Genomic DNA, 23,785 nt, shown 5'->3' on the forward strand with positions numbered 1-23,785 from the left:
ACTGGGTGGCGCGCGTGGTGATGACGAAAGCGGAAGTACTGAGGCTGGAGGCCGGACGAGAGCCCGGAGGGGCTCGGGGTTGCGGAAGTTTTGTGAAGCGGGGTTGGGGGGGGTCCGCCGGCTGTTGGAGCGCAGTGTTGTTTTGGAACAAGTTCCGGAGAGGAGGCCGCCGCTTGAGGTCCAAGAGCCACCGGCCTGCGCACGTTTGGGGCAGCTCCGGGCTCGACTCGACGTTGCCACTGTAGGTTTCCTCTGCCCCCGTTCCTCTTCGAGGAACCGCCTCGTATCTCCGCCATGGCATCCACCTCGACCAACCTCCAGGTATCGCCATCCTCCCGCCCCCTGGAGAGCCCAAGCCAAGGGGAGGCGCTGGGCGTGGGGTGGGAAGTGGGGGGCGGGGAAGAGGGAGGAAGCGGCGGCGCGCCGGCCCAGAGGCAGGTGGGAGAGTCGGACGCTTTCCTTCTGCTTCCGGGGTTTCCCAAGCCCACTGGCTTTGTGGGACTTTTGACTTTTGTTGAGGCTTTTGTTTTTGTTTTTTCCTTTTCAAACCAGCCGAGTTTGAACCGAGCTGGGCAGAGCTTTGAACAGAGGCACGAACGCTGCAGTCAGTGTAAGGGAGAGAGGAAGGAACATAATGTATCCAGTGCCTTACGCTGGACCAGTTGAAAATAGGGTGGTTCGAGTTCTCTCCTAGTTCCTCAAGCTGGTGTAGCAAAGCCTTTCTTTTCGAGCTGTCAGGTGAATAGAAACGTGAGCACAGTCTCAGAATCTGAGGAATCCGTGAATTCATTGAGCTATACGTTCAGGTGCACGCTAATGGCTCCCAAAATATAGTATATAAATAAGATCATGGAGTTTTCTTAAACTCCTTTGTGACTTCTTTCCCACCCCTACCGCAGTGAGTTCAGTGTTTTGTTCATAAAGCATGTAATCCTGATACTTTAGACTTAATTGTTAGACCTCTGTGGAATGGAATTCATTGAGATGAGAAATGTTTGAAACAGTGGCTCCCATCCCTAGAATGGACCTGGGGCTTCAGTGGAGTTTAGAATGTGACTTAACCTCGAGAGCTCCAGTGCACTAGTCAAGTTTGGGACAAAAGAGTAGCGTGAATCCCTATATTGAATCTTTGTCTTGATCTTGCAGTTGAAAAGGCTTTTGTTGAGTGCCTGGTACAGGCACCTGGGATAATTAATAGAGAATCTACTTAGCCCAGGATAATTGATCCTGAAGAAAAATCACTAAAAGTAGACTGATTCAAATCGAGATCAAATTTTCACCAAAAAGGAGGTGGGGCACTTGCTTGGGACTTTTATCATGAAAATCGACCCAAAAGATTATGAAAATAAATGTTTTATGTCTTTCACAAAATATAATTGCAATGTGACTTATTTCTTAGAATAAAGAATAAGTCATGTGTTGATTTATGTGTATTTTTTCCAACAAGATTTCATTAAACTAAGACGCAACAATCTTCACTTAACATTAGTGTTTTTGTAGCACCATTCAGAAGGGGTCTTTTTGGTAAATGTACTTGGAAAAAGTATTGGTCATTTGATAAAACTATTGTTCCTTTGAGGATCAAAGGTGATTTCTTTTGAAGTGCCTATCTTGTCTTCATCCTTGTTGGTTTGTCAGTTAACTGCATAGTTTTATTCGACCATCTTTTAAAAACGTTTTTATTGACGTTTTATTGATTTACAGTATTATATTAGTTTCAGGTGTACAGCGTAGTGATTTAGTATTTCTACAGATTATACTCCATTAAAAGTTAATACAAGATAATGGCTGTAATTTCCTGTTCTGTACAGTATATCCTTGTTGCTCATCTGTTTTATGCATAGTACACCAACATTTCATTTGTCAAGAGTTTGCATGTGATTTGGGCATTCTACAATATAATTTTCATCTATTTACTGATTTTTAAATTTTGAAACATTTGCAGTTTCATTCTGTAATCCTTTGCATCATATTTGAATTGAATTATGTATGTTCTTCAGTGAATCAGATCGAGATTGACCCATATTAAAGGCATAATTGATAGTGTTAAACAGAGGGAGAGATAATGAGTTATACTTTTATCAGTGGTTGGGTCACAGGTGTGCTTTCTCATTCAAGCTTTTCCACCTTCTAATGTAGGAAATTTGGATGAAGAATATTCAACTAACGAATAACTTTCCCACTGAACAAGGCAAAATCCCCATAGCCAGATGCTTATAATTAAATGGAGGAATGCAGATAATTAAAAATCAAAATAAAATAATGCAGTAATACTATAATAGAATTAAAGGTTAGTGTGGGAGGGCAGAAAGGAAGGGCTTGTGTAACTCATCAAGGATAAATGAGAAATGTTCCACAGAGAAGATGATGCGAGCTTAGATAAGAGTGAAAGGTACTGACACTAATTGTCTGCCTGGTGTTTGATGTGATCTCATTTAGTCCTCAAAACAACTCTTCAAGGTATTACTCCAGTTTCACAGTATAAGAAACCAAAGCTTATTAAGTTTATGATTTGCCCAGAGACATACAGTTAATTAGTATTAAAGACTTGGATTAGTTTTGAATCCAGGGCTTTCTGCTTATAAGTTTGTGCTTTTTCACTATGAAGTCATGCCTTCTTGGACAAGAAAGTGGGATGCATTCCAAGCAGAGAAAAACAACATATGCCTCAGCCTAGAAGTGTAACAAACCTTGGAGAGGGTTGGGAGAAACTGCAAGTTCATTGTGTATAGAACTCAAAGTTTACTCAGTCCTGAATATTTACTTTTCTGAGAGTCTACTATGCCATGCATTTTGCTACATGTTGGGGAATCATAAAAGACATGTATCATCCTTGATTTCCAAGGGCTTATATTCTGATGTGAAAACATCAGACATATAAAGGGACTACTAGGATACTTCGTGACCTTTGGAAGGATGTACCAGAGGCAGTGGGAATTTAGAGGAAGCGTAGGCTAGGCCTCCTGGGGGTGCTGCGGCGGACTTTGCAGCTGGAGGACCACAATGACTGTGCTGAGTGTTGGACAAGCTGGAGTTTTACAGGGAGACAATGGGATAGGGTATTCCAGGTGGAGAGCACACTGTACACAAAGGTACGAAGTCTGAGCCATCCGGGTTGTCCCTGTAGTTTGGTGTGACGGGAACGGAGTGTGCCAGGTGAGAGGTCGAGCCTAGTTAAGCCACATGACAAGGAGCAGTGTGTGCTGCACAGAGGTGATTGGTCCCCATCCTGCTGTAGATGGGGAGTCAGAGGAGGCAGTAAGCTCAAGTTTTTGTTTTAGAATGAAACCATTGTGTGTGTACAGGGCACAGCTTGACATGGGGATTACAAGAAGAGGGGGCATATTTGGGGCCAGGGTGGTCCTGAACTTCTGGGGCTTGAAATGCTTGTGGGGACAGTCAGGTAGAACTGTCCATTGAGCAGCTGGGTATGTATGTCTAGAACTTAGGCTAGGCTGGCAATAAGGATTTGGGAGTTAACAGCCTACGGATGGTAGCAGAGGTGTGGCCGTCTTGGAAAGTTTATAGAATGAGGAAAGACAAGGACCAAGGTACAGACCCAGTAGAATATCAGCGTTTAATGAGAGAGAAAAGGGAGCCTGAAAAAGAATCTTGACATAGCCAAGAGTAAAACCTGGAGAGGATGGTGCCTTGATGGCCAAAGGAGGCCATGTGAGGTGTCTCTTACGAGGGCTAAGTGCTCACGTAGTTACCCATAACTAGATAAGTGACAGATCTGGCAGTCAGGGAGCAGGAAGCATTGCCGTGGGAGGAATCAAGAAACCGAGATGAACTTCGGGTTCTCTTTGGGACTTTGCTGTGGAGGTGAGGAGGTAAGTATTGAATAAGATGGTAGCTACATGGGGACCTTAGAATTGGGGAGAGCTGGTGTGTTTCTGTTGGTGTTTTGTAGCTATGAGTCTAAGATAGGATGTGCATACATTTTTATGCTAAGGAATGCTCCCCAAAAAAAGGAAAGGTTAGGTTGGGGAGAACAGTTGAGTTCATATAATTGAGGGGACTAAATGTCTGATGAGGAAGGTAGGAATGGGCTCCAGAGCACCAGGGAAAGAATCAGCCTTGAAAGACGGGGGCTGAGACATGTTTCCTCCTGAGATGGGTGGGTCTGGGATTTACCCAGTTTCCCAGGGTTTTCTAGCGTGGACACATCATGGTCTCCTAATCTGAAAAGGACAGTCCCAGGGGTTCCCAGCCTTTGTGCCTCCATATTGATGACTGGATCCTGGCTGATCCTGAGATTCAGTTAATCTTGTGCCAGCCTCTTTGCAAGACTCCAGAATATAAAAAAGCCAGTACAACAGGCATGACTCCTGTCCTCATGGAGCTTACACTCTAGTGGGAGAGGACAGACCAAAACAAAACAAAACCCACATACACAGAAACGCCACTGGAAGGATTTTAAACAGAAGAGTGGTGTGTTTTAAAATTGAATAAATTTGGGAATCATCAGCCTAAAGATAATCAGCTTCAATCATTGAGAACAGCTCACATAGGGAGGGAGTAAACAGAAAGAAGCCCAAGCCCTGAGGAACCCTAATGTTTCAGGGTCAGGTGCAAGAAGAAGAATCAGCAAAGGAAACCGAGCAGGAGCTGTCAGAGGTGGGAGGAAAACGGGGAAAGTGGTGCTTGGGAGCTCAGCAGAGGGCAGTGTTCCAGAAGGGAAGTGATGCTGTCTTAGAATATTGTCGAGAGATCAGGATGGACGCAGAGCTGGTCTTTGGATCTGCATCACAGAGAACCTTGATATGAGCAGTTTTATTGATAAGATAAGGGACAGAAGCCCAGATTGGCAGCTGAAGGGTAAGTAGAAAAAAAGGAACTGGAAAGAGTAGAGACTGCTCTGGTGAGATTTGGGTTCTGAAGGTAGCAGAGAAACAGAAGCAAGCTGAAGGGGGTTTTAGTGTCAGGGATAGCTGAAGGAGGGCTGTTTGCGTGCCAGCGGTGGAAGTCCCCTTCCTTGTGGAGCTTCCCTGTATATTAAAGGAGATGGCCAATAAGTGAGTATACAGGGGAATAATGATAAACACAGCAATGGGATAAAAGTGCAGAGTGAGGGGAGAGCTGAGATCAGGGGTGGGGTGCAGCCTTTGAAGTAGGAGATTAGGGAGGGCCTCTCTGGGGACTTGGCATGTGAACTGTGCCTGAAAACGAGACCATTGTGCATCCATCTGGGGAAAGAGCAGGGAAGAGTGTTGTGGGCAGAGGGGTCCTAGTCCGCAGGCTGCCTGAGTGAAGGGGGGCTAGAGGGTTTCAGGTGAGACCCAGACAGAGCCAGGGCCCAGGTAGATCACGACCCAGCATTTGGGATTTATTGTTTGCAGTGGGAAGCCATCAAAGGGTGCCCTTCACTGGTGCTGTGTGGACTTCCGTATCAAGTGTGGAAGCAGGCTGGCCGCTTAGAGGAGGCTAGGCGGTAGGTTTGACAAATGTGATAGTGGATTGAGCTAGGGTGGTAGCGATGGAGACGGTCAGGATTATATTCTGAAAGAATAATTGGCACTCCCAAACCATGCAAGACACAGTTAATTTTGTTTCAAATGAAAAATGCTAACAGAAACAAGGGTGAAGTGGAGCATTCATCAGGGGAAAAAAAGATGCATATCCTCCAATCATCATCTTTGATTAAAGGTTTAACATGTGCTGTCCAGTATGGTAGCCACATCTGGCAATTTAAATTTAAATTTTACTTAAATAAAACTTAAAACTCTTCAGTCACATTAGCCAAAAGTTTCAAAAGCCATATGCTCCCGTATTGGACAGTGCAAATACAGATGCATCCATCATCAGAGAAAAGGCTGCTTTAAAGTGATTGGTACCATATTTGGAGCTAGATTATTAAATACTGACTGTACGAATTTTAACAAATGTCATTTTGGTTCCTAAAAGAGGGCTGACAGCAAATGAGGGGAATGCGTAGCTGAAGAGGTGAGTGGCACAGCAATTCAAAATAGCATAAGAAGGAAATCATAGCCAGAAAAAGGAAGGACTTACTTCTGCTGCGTGACTTAGCCTCTGAGCCTTCTGGATGCATTTTTATAAGACCAGGTACACCAAACCACCAGTTGACCAGGTGCTGTGACTCCACCTTTTATATCCTGCTGAGTTTACCAAACTTGGAAATTTAGCTGGAAGTTCAGGCTATTTGAACTGTGAAACATGTACTGCTACATTTTATCAGTTCTGAGACACACCGTTTATTTTTCTTCCCTCCTGCCACAGAAGAGGGAAGGCCTGTTCCTCCCATTTATCCCATCTCTATGCAGTCCATGAGCAACTGCTTCAAAATATAATATTTTCAACATATGATTAGTTTTTGGATTATTTGAATAATTTCTTATCTTAATTGTATGCTTATTTTTAATATAGCATAACCATGATTATTTTTTTCTACTGGCTCTTATTTCTGTTGAATAGTTTTACTACCTAAATTAATCCAGGTGGAATGTTTCAGTAAACCATGCTTGTTCTTAATTTGTATGTGTGTGCATATTTTAAAATATTAAAGATAGTTTTCTTAATGAAAATTTTATTTTGAGATGATTGTAGATTCACATGCAGTTGGGAGAAATAATACAGAGAGGGCCTGTGTACCCTTCACCCAGTTGTCCCCAGTGTCAGCATCTCGTAAAACTATAGTACAGTATCACAACCTGGATGTTGACATTGATATTATCTACTGTCTTACTCAGATTTCCCCAGTCTTAAGTGTGTGTGTGTGTGTGTGTGTGTGTACACAGAGTTCCGTCGAGTTAATTCCTGTATCCCCCGCCGTAGTCATGATACAGAAGAGTTCTCTCCAAAAGGATCCCTCTCGTTGCCCTTTTATAACCACAGTTACTTCCCTTTCTCTTCCCCCCGCATTCCTGTCTCCTGACAATACTAAACGGTTCTTCACCTCTGGTTTTGTCATTTGAGGTTATGTGAATGGAATCATGCAGTACGTAACCTTTTGGGATTGGTTCTTTTCACCTAGCTTAATTCCCTCAAGATTCATCCAAGTTGTGTATATCGGTAGTTCATTCTTTTTTGTCACTGAGTAGTACTCCCTGGTCTGGGTGTACCACGGTTTAACCATGAAGGGCATCTGGAATGTTCAAGTACAAGTTTTTGTGTGAACGTAGTCTTATTTCTCTGAGATAAATGCCCAGAAGTGCAGTTGCTGATTCATGTGGCGGTTGCATGTTTAGATTTGTAAAAAAAACAAACCTGTTTCCCAGAGTGACTGTACCATTTTACATCTCAGCAATGTATAAGGGATCCAGTTCTCTGTATCCTCACCACTATTTGGCATTGTCACTATTTTTAATTTAAGCCATTCTGGTATGTGTTTAGTGATATCTCACTGTGGTTCTAATTTGCATTTCCCTAACGGCTAGTGATGTTGAACATCTTTTCATGTGCTTATTTGCCATCTGTATATCCTCTTTGGTGAAATGTCTATTTATGTCTTTAGCTTATTTTCTACTTCAGTTGTTTTTAAACTTGATTTTTGAGAGTTCTTTCTGTATTCTAAGTACTAGTCCTTTCCCAAACATGTGGTTTGCAAACATTTCTCCCACTCTTTGGCTTGTCTTTTCATCCTTTTAACAGGCTCTTTTACAGACCCAAAATTTTTAAGTTTGATGAGGTCCAATTTATCATTATTTTTTTTCCTTTGAGGTGTAATTGATATATAACGTTATATTAGTTTCAGGTGTGCAACATGGTTCAATATTTGTTTATATTGTGAGGTGATCACCACAGTACATCTGGTTAACATCTGTCACCATACATGGTTACAAAATTTTTTTCTTGTGGCAACTTTCAAAAATACGTAATAGAGTATTATTAATTATAGTCACCATGCTACACATGACATCCCCATGACTGATTTACTTTATGCTGGAAGTTTGTACCTTTGGACCCCCTTCACCCGTTTTGTCCACCCCCCACCTCTGGCAACCACCAGTCTGTCGTCTGTCTGTGAGCTCATTTCTTGTTTTTGTTTCTGGGGGTTTTTTTTTAGATTCCCCATATAAGTAAGATCATGTGGTATTTGTCTTTCTCAGTCTGACTTATTTCACTTAGCATAATGCCCTCAGGTTCCATCCATGTTTTTGCAAATGGCAAGACTTCCTTTTTTATGGCTGAATAATATTTGATATATATATTTTTTCTTTATCCAGTCATCCATTGGTGGGCACTTAGGTTGTTTCCATATCTTGGCTATTGTAAATAATGCTGCAGTGAACATGGGAGTGCACATATCTTTTCAAGTTAATATTTTCATTTTCTTCAGATAAATACCCAGGAGTGGAATTGCTGGATCATATGGTAGTTCTGTTTTTAATTTTTTGACGAACCTCCATACTATTTTCCATAGTAACGGCACCAGTTTATACTTCCATCAACAGTACACTAGAGTTCCCTGTTCTCTACATCCTCACCAACACTTTTTATTTCTTATCTCTTTGATAATAGCCATCCTGATGGGTGTGAGGTGATAGCGCATTGTTGTTTTGATCTGCATTTTCCTGATGATTAATGATGTTGAGCACCTTTTCATGTACCTGTTGGCCAAATGTGTGTCTTCTTTGGAAAAATGTTTATTCAGATCCACTGCCCATTTTTTGATCAAATTGTTTTGGGTTTTGCTCTTGATTTGTATGAGTATTTTATATTTTTTGATATTAACCCCTTATCAGATATGTATGATTTGCGAGTATTTTCTCCCATTCAGTAGGTTACCTTTTCATTCTGTTGATTATTTCTTTTGCTGTGCAGAAGCTTTTTTTGTTTGATGTAGTCACACTTATTTTTGCTTTTGTTGCCTTTGTGGCATCAAATCCAAAAAATTATCACCAAGACTAACGTCAAGGAGCTTATCATCTATGTTTTCTTCTAGGAGTTTTATGGTTTCAGGTCTTATGTTCAAATCTTTAATCCATTTTGAGTTATTTTTGTGTATTGTATAAGATAGTATTCATTTTCATTCTTTTGCATTTGGCTGTCCAGTTTTCCCAGCATCATTTATTGAAGAGACTGTTCTTTCCCCATCATATGTTCTTTGCTCCTTTGTGGTAAATTAATTGAGAACATATGTGTTGGTTTATTCCTGGGCTCTTTCTTCTGTTCCATTGATCTATGTGTCTTTTTTTATGCCAATATACTGTTTTTATTTTTTCTTTTTATATATTGTGCTTTTGGTGTCAAGTCTAAGAACTCTTTGCCTAGCCCTAGATGGTGAAGATACTCTTTGTTTTTTCTAAGGATTTTATAGTTTTACGTTTTATATTTAAGTCCATGATCCATTTCAAGTTAATTTTTGTACAGAGTACAGGGTTTAGTTTGAGGTGTTCTCCCTCTCTCTTTTTTTTTTGGCTTATGGATGTTCATTTGCTCTGGAACCATTTCTTTAAAAGCCTATCTTTCTGCCATTAACTTGCCTTTCTATATCTTTGTCAAAATTCAGTTGGACGTAGCTGTATGGATCTATTTCTGGTAGTTGTGTGTTGTTTTTTTTTTAAAGTTATTTACAACTTTTGAACTTACAAAACAGAAACAGACTCACAGACTTAGAGAACGAACTTATGGTTGCGGGGGTGGGGGAGGGACAGTTAGGAAGTTTGGGATGACATGTCCACACTGCTGTATTTAAAATGGATCTGGGCTTCCCTGGTGGCACAGTGCTTAAGAATCCGCCTGCCAGTTCAGGGGACACGGGTTCCAGCCCTGGTCCGGGAAGATCCCACATGCTGCGGAGCAACTAAGCCCCTGCGCCACAACTACTGAGCCTGCGCTCTAGAGCCCGCGAGCCACAACTGCTGAGCCCACACGCATCACAACTACTGAAGACCCCAAGCCTAGAGCCTGTACTCCACAACAAGAGAAGCCACCGCAGTGAGAAGCCAGCGCACCGCAACGAAGAGTAGTCCCCGCTCGCCGCAACTAGAGAAAGCCCGCGCGCAGCAACAAAGACCCAACGCAGCCAAAAATAAAAAAATAAAATAAGTTTTAATAAAGTAAAATAAAATGGATAACCAACCAGGACCTACTGTATAGCACAGGGAACTCTGCTCAATATTATGTAGCAACCTAAATGGGAAAAGAACTTGAAAAAGAGTAGATACGTGTATATGTACAACTGAATCACTTTGCTGCACACCTGAAACTAACGTGGTATTGCTAATCAACTCTACTCCAATATAAAATAAAAAGTTAAAAAAAAATACTACAAAAGTTGCCCATTTCATTATGGAATTTCTGGAAGATGTGAAGAAGTAGAAAATGAAAAAAACTGAGTCTTATCAAAGATAAGCTTTGTGAAATTTCCTTCCCATCTTTCTTCTGTGCTTTTTAAAAGTTTATTTATTTGTTTGTTTGCCGTTGTTTCAAATACTTGATCTCATGCTATATGTAAAAATTGTATAATGCTTTTTAAAAACTTCCATTATTCATTTTTCCATATTATTATGAATATTGCTTAATATTATTTTAACAATTCTACTTTTTATATTGTGTGGCATCTTTTTGCTATTTAAAATTTAAGTTTTCAAGTTTTGTTTTTGTTTTTTTAAAAGACCTCTCTGGTTTGTCTTTGCTCAGTGAACCTTTTAGTTAATTACTGAGTTAAAAGATTTTGGTATTTTTCAGACTCTTGGTATTTCATTGCCCTATTGCTTCTGAAGGGGTTTTACCCCATTTAAATTTTACTGTTGTCATATGCTTTAGACATTTGATTTTTGAGAATTTCCATAAATGCTTTTAACTTGAATTTTCATGTGACTTGATTATTCCTTACTAGCCCTGAGCTTGACTTTTGTTGAGTGAAAAATTATGTGAGAATCTCAGTGATTGGTACTAGATAAAGAGGTGTTCAGATAGCATTTACCTGTAGAAGAAATGTAATTTGCATTTTATAAATAATTATAATTTATAATACAATGCAGTTGTGATTTAGAAAAAAAAGGTAGATTGTTACAAGGTTGCTTTCATTTTTAAAGAAAACATTCAACATGATTATTTATTTCAAACTTATGCTATGCTTTGATTTTGATGGTATGGTTTTGCCTCCCTTCAAACAGAAAGCGATAGATCTTGCTAGCAAAGCAGCCCAGGAAGACAAAGCTGGGAACTACGAGGAAGCCCTTCAACTCTACCAACACGCTGTACAGTATTTTCTCCATGTAGTTAAATGTAAGGTCATCATTTGTTTTTTTATTTAAAAACACTAAAAGAAAAGGTTATTCTATTTCATTTATAAAAATTGAAGTACAATGCCAGAAAATTATAAACCATCAGTTTGCAAAAAAGTCGCACTAGCTTCTTAGTAGTTTTTAAGTACTCAGCCAACAGATGTGCACAGCTGTCATAGTTATTACTTGGTACACCTAAACATATTAAAATGCCATATAGTCAGTGGAAAAAGTTTTCATTTTACTGGTTATGTACCCAGATTATGTCATCTGGACCTACTCATTTTCTAAACATCTCTTTGAAAATAGATGTTTTAAAAATAGGTTGGGGGACTTTCCTGGCGGTCCAGTGGTTAAGACTCCACGCTTCCACTGCAGGGGGCGCGGGTTCGATCCCTGGTGGGGAAACTAAGAGCCCACATGCTGTGCGGCGCAGCCAAAACAGAAACAAACAAAAACAGGTTGGGAGACATTTTGTGTATTTCCAAATATGTATTCAGTGTTTACCACCTGCCAGCTAGTGTTCTAGGCACTGGGTACAGCGGTGAGGAAGAGATGGATAAAGACCCCTGCCTTCATGGATCTGAAACCTAATGCTGCACATATGTGAAATAAGACATTGCAAAAGTGTCTTTCTGGCAAACTTAGGTTTTTTTTTAAATAAAAATTTTAGCAGTTGGATAATTTAAGATTTTCTTTTGAGCTTCCCTATTTAATTTTGAGATTTTTCTGTCACATTAAAGTGAAACTAAGAATGAATCATAACATATAAGATAGGTGGGGCTAATCCCATACACTGCATATATTGCTGAAGTCTCCTATTCAAACAGCTCTCACAGGGGCCTTTAGTAAAATTACTCTACTGGTGGTACTCATAATATATGGGATTTCTGTCACTTTTTATACTCTGAAATAAAGCTTATGTAGACATTGATGGAAATGGTTAATATTGCTTTACTTATATTTGTCTTATAATTGGTTTTCTTTGAGATAAGCAGCTTTCAGCTGTCTGCACAGAATGTAAGGGAAGAGTATGAAGCCCACAGAATATTAAATAATTTCTTCTTATTATTTAACATTAACTTAAGATATCCTAGTGTCTTGCTCAGAACTCTTTCTGACTCACACTCACTGTTGGCCCCCAACCCTGCTGGGGGAAGGAGTAGAAAAGATTGATAATCATGGATTATGACGAGCTAGAGATGATCTTTTCTCTCTCCTCCAAAATAGATTTTCCTTGTTGGGAAAGTATGTCTAGGAGTTTATACCTGTCTGTAAAGAATACTAAAGGAAAAATCTCTCTCGTTTCCCTTCAATAGATGAAGCACAGGGTGATAAAGCCAAGCAAAGTATCAGGGCAAAGTGTACAGAGTATCTTGATAGAGCAGAAAAACTGAAGGAGTACCTGAAGAAGAAGGAGAAAAAACCACAGAAGCCAGTGAAAGAGGGCCAGCCAAGTCCAGCTGATGAGAAGGGGTATGTATTTTAGAGTGAGATTGTATTGTATCGAATTACAGGATAAAATTTAATTTGTGAAGTAAATTTCTTTTGTTTAAACTAGGTGTTGGCAAACCATGACTCATGGGCCAAATCTGACCTGCTGCCTGCTTTCGTAACTAAAGTTTTATTGGAACACGGCCTCATGCCTTCACTTACCTGTTGTCTGTGGCTGTTTTTGTGCTGTACCAGCAAAGCTGAGTAGTTGTGACAAGGGACCGTATGGCCTACAAAATCTAAAATATTTATTGTCTGGTCCTTTACAGAAAAAGTTTGTGGACCCCTAGTTTACCAAGCTTCGGGGGTGATATACCTCAAATTGCTCTCCTTGACGGCCTGGTAGTAGTAGAAAAAACATTTGGTAGGAATGCTACTCAATTCTTTACCCTCTGGCCATTATGTAATGAAGTTTAAAATTGTAGGAGTAATCTGTGAATTGAATCTTTGACTAGTAGTATTGACTTAGTACTAAGCACACGGACAAAATGAAAAACAACTGGTAATGTAGAACAAATTTTGGATATATAAGTTTTTTGATGTGGATTTGCATCAGATTTGCTTTACTTTATCATTGAAAGAAAGCAACACAGCATAGGTTATAAACATCAAAACCCATTTCTGAAATGTCTTCCTAGATGGGGGATATATCACTTACAGATGCAGAATTTATATATTCAGCACCTAATGTGTGCATGTCAGGCTCTGTGCTGAGCAGTGGGAACATACTCTACCCAGATCCTCTGATCATTCTATTAATTGGTGCCAGAAGTGGTTCCAAGTGACAACATACTCTGAGAAAACAGGACTCTGGGGTGGGGTTATCTGGCCTCATTGGATATGAAGGCAGGAAATTCTGGTTAGCATTATAGGATGTAATACTTACAGTTCATGGTAAGCAGTGGTACAAGTTACTTAGATAATCCCTGTGGTCACCAGGCATCGAGTGCCTTGAAGGCAGTGCTTTGGGGGCTTTGTGGCTACTACAAAAGGCCATTTTAAGAACTGGAGTTGACAGCCTGCTTCAAACTACATGGGAGAGTTTGAAAAAACTTATAAGCTCAAGGTTTTATATTCTCTGTTCAAGACATGGTCGGGGAACCAGGGAGTTCCTTTGATACCCTGAGAATATTTTATCTTATAGCTCTAGCATTGGCATGACAAAAATTAGACCCCAGCTGATGTCGTAGCTTGTTGGATTTCAAAATCAGTTGAACCTCACTGGGTTTCTTATGTGAAAGTTGGGGCATGTGTTGTAAGACTGGGACCGCAAATGAAAATGAAATGAAAACTGTTGGGAAGGATCAGTTGCCCTCCAGTACCTGGGCCGCCAGATCTCACTGAGACCCCCTGGCCAGCAGAAACGTCCTCTCCGCTGGGACCTGAGCCTCACCTGGGCTTGCTTGGAGACCGTGTAGTGTCCCTCCTAAGATGTCTGCCTAGCGGGGGGATGCCAGCTCTGTGTTGGATGGCGGGACCCACTGTAAGCTGAAATGGGGTAAAGCAAGGAAGCAATTACCTCTTGCTAATGGATGCACAGAAATAAATGGAGATAAAGCACAGATGCTGACAGACACAGTTCAAAGCTGTGGCAGCTTGGTGCCGAGATGGAGTGTGGTTCTCGGAAGGCGCTTGGTGGGGCCGCTCTCACCGCTCAGGGTGCGTGCTGCCTCATAAGAGCTCACTGCAAAACAAACGCTAAATGCTATTTTCGTTTTTTGCCTTTCTTCATAAAAGCAATAATCGTCTTTGGATATCTTTCAGTTACTGAAAACGGGTACTAATGTCGGTCTTCTGTAAAAGCAAAGTGGCATAAAGCAAACTTTGGGAAAGCAGGGATCCCTGTAGTGCATTCCCTTACAGAATTCGAGGGCCAGTGAGTCAAGTTTGGATTCCGTATGGCTAGGAGCAATGCCCCCTCCACCGGGGTAGTTCCAGCAGGGGTCCCACTGCTGCCAGCTCCCTTGCCCAGCATTCCGGTGCCGCGGAGTGGGCAGAGGGCCCTGCCACAGCGCCCTCAGCAAAGCAGTGCTTTCACCTACAGGCGTCTCCTCGCGTGCAGTTGCTTGCTTCTGCCTTCCAGGAGGACTTCGGTCTCCTGTGGAGCCTCAGCTGCAGGGGGGCCTGGGAAGGGCAGTTTTATAGCAAGTACAGTCTTTACTGTACAAGAAAGCGCGGTAGAAGAAGGTTGGAGTGAATGTCAAGGTGAATCAGTTTGCAGTCTCCACCTTACCCATAAATAACCCCACCATCCTGTGATAACCAAGCAAGCCCATTCTGAGATAAAACCTGTCAATCTTTTTATTCCCCTTTATGTCTTATATGTGAAAAATAATGTAATGCCATATTTTTTTGCTTTGAAGATTGCAGTGTATTCTGTCACGTGCTAATCCTTATAATTGAATATACATTATTTCTAATTTTTTCCCTATTGCAAACAATATGGGCATGATTATCCTTGTAGTCAAATCCTTGAACTCATTTAAAATTGTTTCCTCGGAATAAATCCCTAGATATGAAATGTGTGCATTGATCTCCTTGTTCTTTGGGGTCCGTTCATTTTCATCAAAAGCTTCATCCATCCTTTGGAACCCCCAGGCTAAGGGTTATGCACCTTTGTACCTTAAATAGTTGATATTTTGGGGTTTTTTTTCCCTCCTAGTTATGGCTTCTTGTTCTAATATATAGTTTGCCTGGTCCTGATTTTTTTTTATTGTTAATTGTTTACAACACTCCTGTAATTCATCTTAAATCTTTTGTGGAATGAGGTGTGGGTCATGCATTTATGAATTAATATCAGTACATAAATAGGTATGTTGTGGGAATTTGGAGCTAGTTCCTGACTTCATTCTGGTCTTTTTGTCCATTTCCTGTTCATGATTCCATTTTGATGGGTAATATGCCTGCTTACTATTTTGTTTAGTATATTCTGAAAAGTAATAAAATCAGCTTAACTTTTAATGTGAGTGTCTTATTTTGCCACTTAAATTACGGATATTTCAGGTTAATCTTTTCCTTTATTTTTTGCCTTAGTTTGATAGCAATGAGTGATCATTTGAATATATTAAATTCTTTTTATTAGGAATGACAGTGATGGGGAAGGAGAATCTGATGATCCTGAAAAAAAGAAACTACAGAGTCAACTTCAAGGTTGCTTTAGATTTCATTTTTAAATTTACTATTTTATTTTTTAAAAACTCATAGTGAATTGTCTATTTGAATTGGGTTTTTTCCCCACCTGTATTTAAATGAGGTTCAAGAACTGGCTTTGGTTCCCAGTGGTCACATGCTGGCTTTGCTGAGACCATTTTTATAAGATTTGCTCTATAGGGTCTCTAATGGGTTGGGTTTTTTCCATGCAGTAAAAATATTGTTTCATTTTATATCTGCCTTAAAAAGCTTACTCTCTTTCATTTTTTCTTATTTGCCCCCTTTTAGAGAGGGTAGCAGTTATACTATTAGCTTACTATAAAATCTGATGGTTTGGAAATTTCCTGTCAGGAACAGAATGCATTAGGACTCACACTTGGCTTTTATTGCTGTTGCTGTAGCTTATTCATTGATGCTATTTATTTCATGTTTCCTACCTGCTCTTCCTAATCTGCTTTTTTATCCTATTTCAGCATTCCCATTTACATTTCCCTCTTTCCGCTTTCAGTTTTTTCCCTTCCACACCTATAAAAGCCCTTTCTCCTCTACTGTAGTGAAGTGGCCTTATCCAGAGGGCATAGATTGTAGCTCCATTCACATCTGGATTCCACTCTGGGATCTGCTGCTTAAATCTGTCTAGTCTTGGGCAAGTTCCCTAACCTCTCAGAGTCTGAGACCCAACTCTAAAATGGAAGTTAAGAATATTTTCAGAGCAATTAAAAGGTTAATGACAATGTAAAAACTGCCTAATATTACATCTGACAGTACTAGGGACTCAATAAATAGTAGCTCTGTGTATCTAAAAAGGCATCTATTTAATTGCTGGCTTCTTTAGTTACTGAGACTTGATTGTTCTTTGATATGTTATCTAATGATTTTTCAAGTTGAATTTTTGCTCAGTCATGGGTAACATGTATTTTATTCATTTGAATCTTGCTGAATAGAACACATATCTGGGAAAGATATCCATTATATAGGCTCAGCCTATATAATGATTGGTTAGTGATTGGTGAACTTACCTAGCTTGGCCAGACCTCTAATCTTGCTATTCTGATCTCCATTTTGGTAATATTTCTGTCTTACCGACCCCTCTGGGATGTATAGGGTAATACTATAAGGATAGTATTTTGAAAACACTACAGTTAACGAGGGTATTTTTACACGCCAGCTTCAGTGGTGGGTGTAGTCCAAGGGCAGTAACTGAGTTTCCACTGCCTCGAGCAGTGTGGTCATGCTTCATCCTCAGTGAGTATTTTTGGGCAACCCAGTGGTCCATGCCAAGTGGCTTTATTTTACTTGTAAGGCAAAAACCTTTTTTCTATCTGTTCTTTTGGTTTTGTTCCTCCTCTCTCTGGCTCTGCCCCACTGAAGGAAAAATTGGATTGTATCTTTAATTTTGAAAAAGATACAATTTTTAATAAGGAATTTTTTTTTTACATTTCCTTTGAGTGATAATAAGGCCCAGGGATGTATAAAAATACAGATGCTTAAAACATTTAAATGAGGAAATTTATTTGGAATTTCAGGATGAAATAGAATATGAAGGAGTCCTAGCCTTTTGTATCTGAGAGTCCTTTTTCTCCATCTTTTAGTTTCATGGTTTGCTGATGGATTTCATCATATAATATCCTTTTTTGAATCTTTCCTCATTTTTCCTGAAACAATTTTCCAAATCTTTTTACTTCTGTTTTAGGTTATCACATTAAGTGTAATATTTTATTATTAAAATTAAAGTTCATGATTTGAATTTTCTGTTAATTTTGATATTCAGTGACTTTGAGGTTAAATAACATATTAGTATAATAGTATAATCAAAAAATGGATAAATTTATACAATTGGGAATTATCAAATTATTTGGCTTTTATTTTCTAATAATCCCTCTCTTTTAATTTTAAAGATCATTAATCAGTGTCTAATAATTGATACTACTTTTGTCTAAATAGTCTTTTATCACTGACATTCCAAAGTCACCTAACTTGAACTTTTAAAGAGAAAAGTATTAGTTAAATGTGAAGATAAATTATGACACATTTAGAAAATTCGTAACAAAAAATTTTAGTTGACCAGATAATGCTTATATATAAATTTACTTTTGTTTAACTGACACAAAATCCTATCAGATGATGTAATATTTTTCTCATGTAGGGTTACTAATCTGTATGGGACATAGAAAAGAAAAAGTGAATTGACTTTTTTTCTTAATTTATACTTGCTCTGAACTTTTAGAATGCTAAAAGTGTTTATGGTTTCATTTCATTATTTTTTTTCATAAACTTATTTATTTTCATCTGTATTGGGTCTTTGTTGCTGTGTGCGGGCTTTCTCTAGTTGTGGCGAGCGGGGGCTACTCTTCCTTGCTGTGCACGGGCTTCTCATTGCGGTGGCTTTTTTTGTTCCAGAGCATGGGCTCTAGGTGTGCGGGCTCAGTAGTTGTGGCTCGCGGGCTCTAGAGCGCAGGCTCAGTAGTTTGTGGCACACAGGCTTAGTTGCTCTGGGGCATGTGGGATCTTCCCGGACCAGGGCTCGAACCCATGTCCCCTGCATTGGCAGGTGGATTCTTAACCATTGCGCCACCAGGGAAGTCCCTCATTTCATTTTAATGTATAGTTAAAGATTTTCATAATTTAGGGAAGTAAGTTGCAGAGTATAGCATTCTTAGAATAACAGATGATCTTTCAAAACAAGAAAAAATACCCATAAAACTAATATCATAGGTAATCAGTAGATTGTGTGAGTGGTGATATTATACTTAAAACAATTACACATCACCTTTGAACAGGCTACTTTGTAGTTTGTAGTTGAGCAATTTCTATATACTGAAAATTGGGAAAGATTTTGATAAAAGATCTGGAAAGTTTTGCCAGCACGCTATAGTAAGAGAAATCTTTTATAGACTCTTACTGATTTTTACTTCTCCTTACTGCAACAGTTTGCTATGGCTTTTGAATATAGTCCAAAAACTAAGTCATTTGAATGACTTTGTTAATGTACAAAAATTGTAAATAGGTCTATTTAGAAGCCGAATAGAAAATTTGGCAAATCTTGGGAAAGTATTGCAAGTCTGTAAGAGTACACCTTCTCCTCTCCATTGTCCTCGTCCCTTCCTCGCCCCTCCCTTCCCCTCTCCCTCTATGTGTCTGTCCATCCATCCATCTGCCTGTCTATCTTCAGTTAAAGTTGTTAAGTATATTTTCTTTCTGTAGTTAAGGAGAGCATTAGATCACCGTTCCTTTTGGTTAAAAGGAGAAATAGGAGATATTCCAGAATCAACGTACTCAAACATTACAACTACTTTTTGTAACGTTTGGTGCTTTTCCAAACACTCTAATATTCATTACGTCATTTGATCTTTATACTAACCTGTCTAAGTAGTTTGGGCAGATGGTAGTGTTTTTATTTCACCATGAGGAAGCGGAGATAGAAAAGTTAAGTGACTTTACCCCAGGTTATCTGGCTCCCCACCCCAGGCCCTGACTCCCTCTCACTACTCCCTAACAACGTCGTCCTCATCACACACTTTCAGAAGTGTTTTTAATACATAGAACTTTTCCAGACAAAGTTATAATGCATTTCTGTATTTCATCATTATTTCATCTTGTCTTCTAAGTTTGATGGAATAGTCCTCTTTAAAGATGACCTAATGTTTTGTAGGCGCCATTGTTATAGAGCGACCAAATGTGAAATGGAGCGATGTTGCCGGTCTCGAAGGCGCCAAAGAAGCACTGAAAGAGGCTGTGATATTGCCTATTAAATTTCCTCATCTGTTTACGGGTGAGATGACTTTTAAATAATTATTTTTGATGATTTTTTTTAAAAAAAATGTGTTGATGGCTGAAGTAAAGTATCGTGAATTCTTGTCATTATATCACGAGTTGTTACCTTAAATTCTGTTGTAAGGCAGTGATATACCTTTACACAGATACTTATTTCATATGCATATACATATTTGTAATATATTTATTGCAAAAAAACCTAAATGTCAAGCAGTAGGGCATAGGGTAAATCATGGACATACAGTAGAATACTGTGCACTCATTAGAATATAGGATACCATCTACATTAAGAAATTTAGATCTACATTATAATTGACATAGAAGAATGTCCACCTATATTGTAAAGATCAAAACGCAAGTTACATATTATGTATAGTATGATTCCACGTTGTTAAATAAATGTGTGTGCTGAGAAATAGGTGTAGAAAGCTTGACATTAAAATGTTAATATATGTCTAGGAGATGAGATTATGGGTGATTTTTACTTTCTCCTTTGACTTTCATCTGAATTTTTTTGCAGTGGACATGTACTTGTCTTATAAGAATATTTCCATTTCTTAAACAGAGGAGTTAAAATTATTTAACAGTTTCATATGAAGGGCGTATCCTCTAGTAGCTCTTTATCACTGCAAGGAGAATATTGCTAACCCACCATCTGGGTACAGTTGAAGTTACATCTCCAGCAGTAGGTGGTTTGTCTGTGCTGAACCGTTCCTTCACATTGTCCTTTTTGTGACTGATAGCCTGTGTTTGTGATATGGCTATACCCACAGTCTAACAGTGAAACAGAGGTTTTTCCTTTTAAAAACAAGCTGGTTTATGTAGAGAGCAAATCTGTGACATTGGCCTCAAACTGAACAGGTCCAGACAGTGATGTCGTATAGAGCAGTGATGAAGAGCAAGAACCCGTGGGCCACCCATTGTCCACCTAGCTTCGAGGTACGACTCACAACCTCACTTCAGGAATATGAAACTAACAGTGTAAAAGTTGACATCATAATCCTATAAAGGTACAAAAATACAGTTGAACTCATTTTATGTTGTGTTACTTATACCAGTGTTTCCCAAACGTGAGTCCTATATGTATCATCTTCATGGATTTTTCCATATACGTGTACCATTATTTTTTAAATATTTTTCTTTAAATCACTCATATTTAGAGCAGACTTTTTATTAAACTGTAACATATACAAAGACATGCAGGAACCCATAAGTGTTCAGCTTCATAAATTATCAGAGTACACCTGTATAATCATCACCCAGATAAAAAAGTACTGCTGGTAACCTAGAAATCCCTCTCTGCCTCTTTCCTCCCCAGAGGTAATCACTCTTTTGACTTCTAATACCATAGATTGTTTTGCCCATATTTGACTTCTAATACCGTAGATTGTTCTGCTCACTTGTTTTTACTTAGTAACTTTATTTTAGAAGACTTCTTTGTATCTCTATAAATCGAAAAAGTAGTGGTTTTATAGAATGCATTTTAAAAATTACTTAATTGAAAAGTATTTGTATACCACCTAAAAGCATCTCATTGCCACCAATGGTATATGTACCACACTTAAGGGCACACTGATTTATAATTGCAGACATTTAAAATAGGCAAATAGAATTCAAGTAAAAGTTGAGGCTTTCATAACAATAAACATGATATTTAGTTTTGCCATCAGTCATCTGTATATCATTCTTTTAGAGACACCGTGTGTCCACCCACAGTTTACACCTAGTAGTTTTTTTTAATGTGTATTTGATATTTTGTTGCCAGTTGTAACCCAGCCTGGTTTATTTAAGGCAGCATTATAATTTCTCATTAGCAGAATTGAGATACAAAGAATTTACTTGTTCACTTGCTATTATGTTTTGGCAAAACTAGTATTTAAGGTAGAGTCCGCTTATCATTCCCCAAGCACTGGAATGGGAATCTGCCACCTGAAATAACCTGTGCTTCCTTGTGGAATCAGGAATTGAGTAGAACTTCACGAGTCATCCAAACTGTGTTAGTTTCACTCCTCCAAAGGTCATAAATATTTTTAAAAAAATATTTCCAGCTGCCCTTCCCCTGTGAGTATAGTTTCTCCTACAATATTCTGATGTTGAGCAGTGCACATAGTAGATGATCAGGAAATACCTTTTAACTGAATTCTTTTCTCTTTAATAGACTAGAAGGCCTTGGAAGGCAGAGATTCAGTTTGTATTCTGTATTCATAGTTCTCTGCCTACATGTCGTGGTTTCAATACGTAGTGGTTGAATGAGTGAGCAAGCAAATGAACTTCCTCTTAGAAGGATTATAGCTATATAAACACAGTTTTGACAAAGTGGTCTCTAGAAAAAGCAAAGTACACTTAGGACATACTTACCTTAGATTGATTTATTTAAATTTTGTTTTATTCTACGGCTAGCTTTAGAGTGGAAACCTCTTCACGGTATTCTTCACTGTGGATGATGTCTCTGGTAACGGAAGTTAACAGTCTTGAAAGTCTCATGTTATTTTTCTAATGCAAATTTTAGGCAAGAGAACACCTTGGAGGGGAATCCTGTTATTTGGGCCACCTGGAACAGGAAAATCCTATTTAGCCAAAGCTGTAGCAACAGAAGCAAACAACTCAACATTTTTCTCAATATCTTCCTCTGACCTTGTTTCTAAGTGGCTAGGTGAAAGTGAAAAGTAAGTAGTAAATTGACTTTTTTTTTTTTTAAGTTTTTCTTTGCCTGGTAGTCACTATTTCAGTCTATAAAGTGATAGGTTTCTTATATCATTAATAGACATTCAAAAAAAGTGCTATTGTAAATACAGGTGGTATTCATTTCTGTTAGATTAGTCCCTAGTTTGGAATTTATTTCGTAGGGAGAAGATAGTGTATATGATACGTGTATGGTTTAGTAAATCATAAAATGAATTATCCAAATGTAGTAATCTTATTTTATAGATCAAAACGTGATGATACTTTTTAATCTATAGAGTTCCTATAATATTGGTATATTGTTTTGTTTTAGTTTTTTCATTGTCATGTGTCATTGACTATTTTTTTTAGAAATTGAAACCTTTATTTATTTTTAGGCAAGTTAAGTACTTATTCCAACTTGCCAGAGAGAGTAAACCTTCCATTATCTTCATTGATGAAATTGATTCTCTGTGTGGTTCAAGAAGTGAAAATGAAAGTGAAGCTGCACGTAGAATTAAGACAGAGTTCCTAGTTCAAATGCAAGGTAGTGTTACTGATTTTTTAAAATAGTTTCTCTTTATTGTATAACCATTATTATGATAGTAATGGAAAAAATTTCAAGCAGAATTTCTCCGTTCTTATAGGCCAAGTCTTATGCCCGGTCTCATTCTGATCCATATGCATACATAAGTTTTACCCAGTTGTAATCATCTCGTTGGTATAAATAGTGAAGAGATTAATATATTCACTTATAACATGCCAGAAATAATATCAGTAAAAGGAATATGTAAACTTCAAGCTAAATCTTTCAAGAAATATTTTGAAAAGAATATTAATAGTATTTTCCCACAGTTTAGGAGATTCTAGGGAATATTTGCATCATATTCTAGTAATAAGAAATGTGGTTAAGTACAGTTTTTGTCAGAGAGAAAGTCTCAAGATGAGGCATTTTAACATTAAAGTACCACGTTCATAAGAGAACATGCAGATGATGTTCAAAGAACACTTGAAATGACAGATTATTTAAAACATTTCCTATTTTGATGCAGGGGTTGGTGTGGACAATGATGGAATTTTGGTTCTGGGAGCTACAAACATACCCTGGGTTCTGGATTCTGCCATTAGGCGAAGGTATGATGATAGAGTAAATATCTTATTTCTAATTACAGTATAATAAGTGAATATTAATGCCCATTCTGTCTAGTTGAGGAGGCATTCTGATAACTTCCGAATGTTTTTTAATGTGCTCGAACCCTATTGACCCCTGCCTTGGGGAAGAGAGGCAGGCATTTGTTTGTTTGCCTCCTGTGTCCAAGATCCAAGATTTACACCTACTGGAATCTTTTGCATTGGAAAGTATGTTACCTAATGCTTACTTTAGTTCTAATTAAGTTTAGTAGGTGCACTGATGCTTCAGAAATTTACATATATAGTTTGATATTTCAATGGAAAAACCTTCCATTGAAGGTTTTTCCATTTTGCTAAACATAAAATTTTAGCAAAATGAC

The 23,785-nt window shown here is 38.6% G+C and overlaps 1 protein-coding gene across 1 annotated transcript in view; it reads left to right on the forward strand.

Moving 5' to 3' along the window:
- The first annotated feature begins 24 nt into the window (after window positions 1-24).
- Window positions 25-23,785, forward strand: part of VPS4B (vacuolar protein sorting 4 homolog B) — a 30,807-nt gene continuing 7,046 nt past the window's right edge. Inside the window, exons 1-8 of the mRNA XM_082353755.1 lie at window positions 25-321; window positions 11,085-11,196; window positions 12,515-12,671; window positions 15,772-15,839; window positions 19,492-19,611; window positions 22,123-22,279; window positions 22,673-22,821; window positions 23,327-23,408. Of these exons, the coding sequence (XP_082209881.1) occupies window positions 295-321; window positions 11,085-11,196; window positions 12,515-12,671; window positions 15,772-15,839; window positions 19,492-19,611; window positions 22,123-22,279; window positions 22,673-22,821; window positions 23,327-23,408 (872 nt within the window). The 5' untranslated portion in view covers window positions 25-294. The remainder of the gene's footprint in view (window positions 322-11,084; window positions 11,197-12,514; window positions 12,672-15,771; window positions 15,840-19,491; window positions 19,612-22,122; window positions 22,280-22,672; window positions 22,822-23,326; window positions 23,409-23,785) is intronic.

Source organism: Balaenoptera borealis (genome assembly GCF_965194805.1).
Source record: "Balaenoptera borealis genome assembly, chromosome: 14".
Taxonomy (NCBI): domain Eukaryota; kingdom Metazoa; phylum Chordata; class Mammalia; order Artiodactyla; family Balaenopteridae; genus Balaenoptera; species Balaenoptera borealis.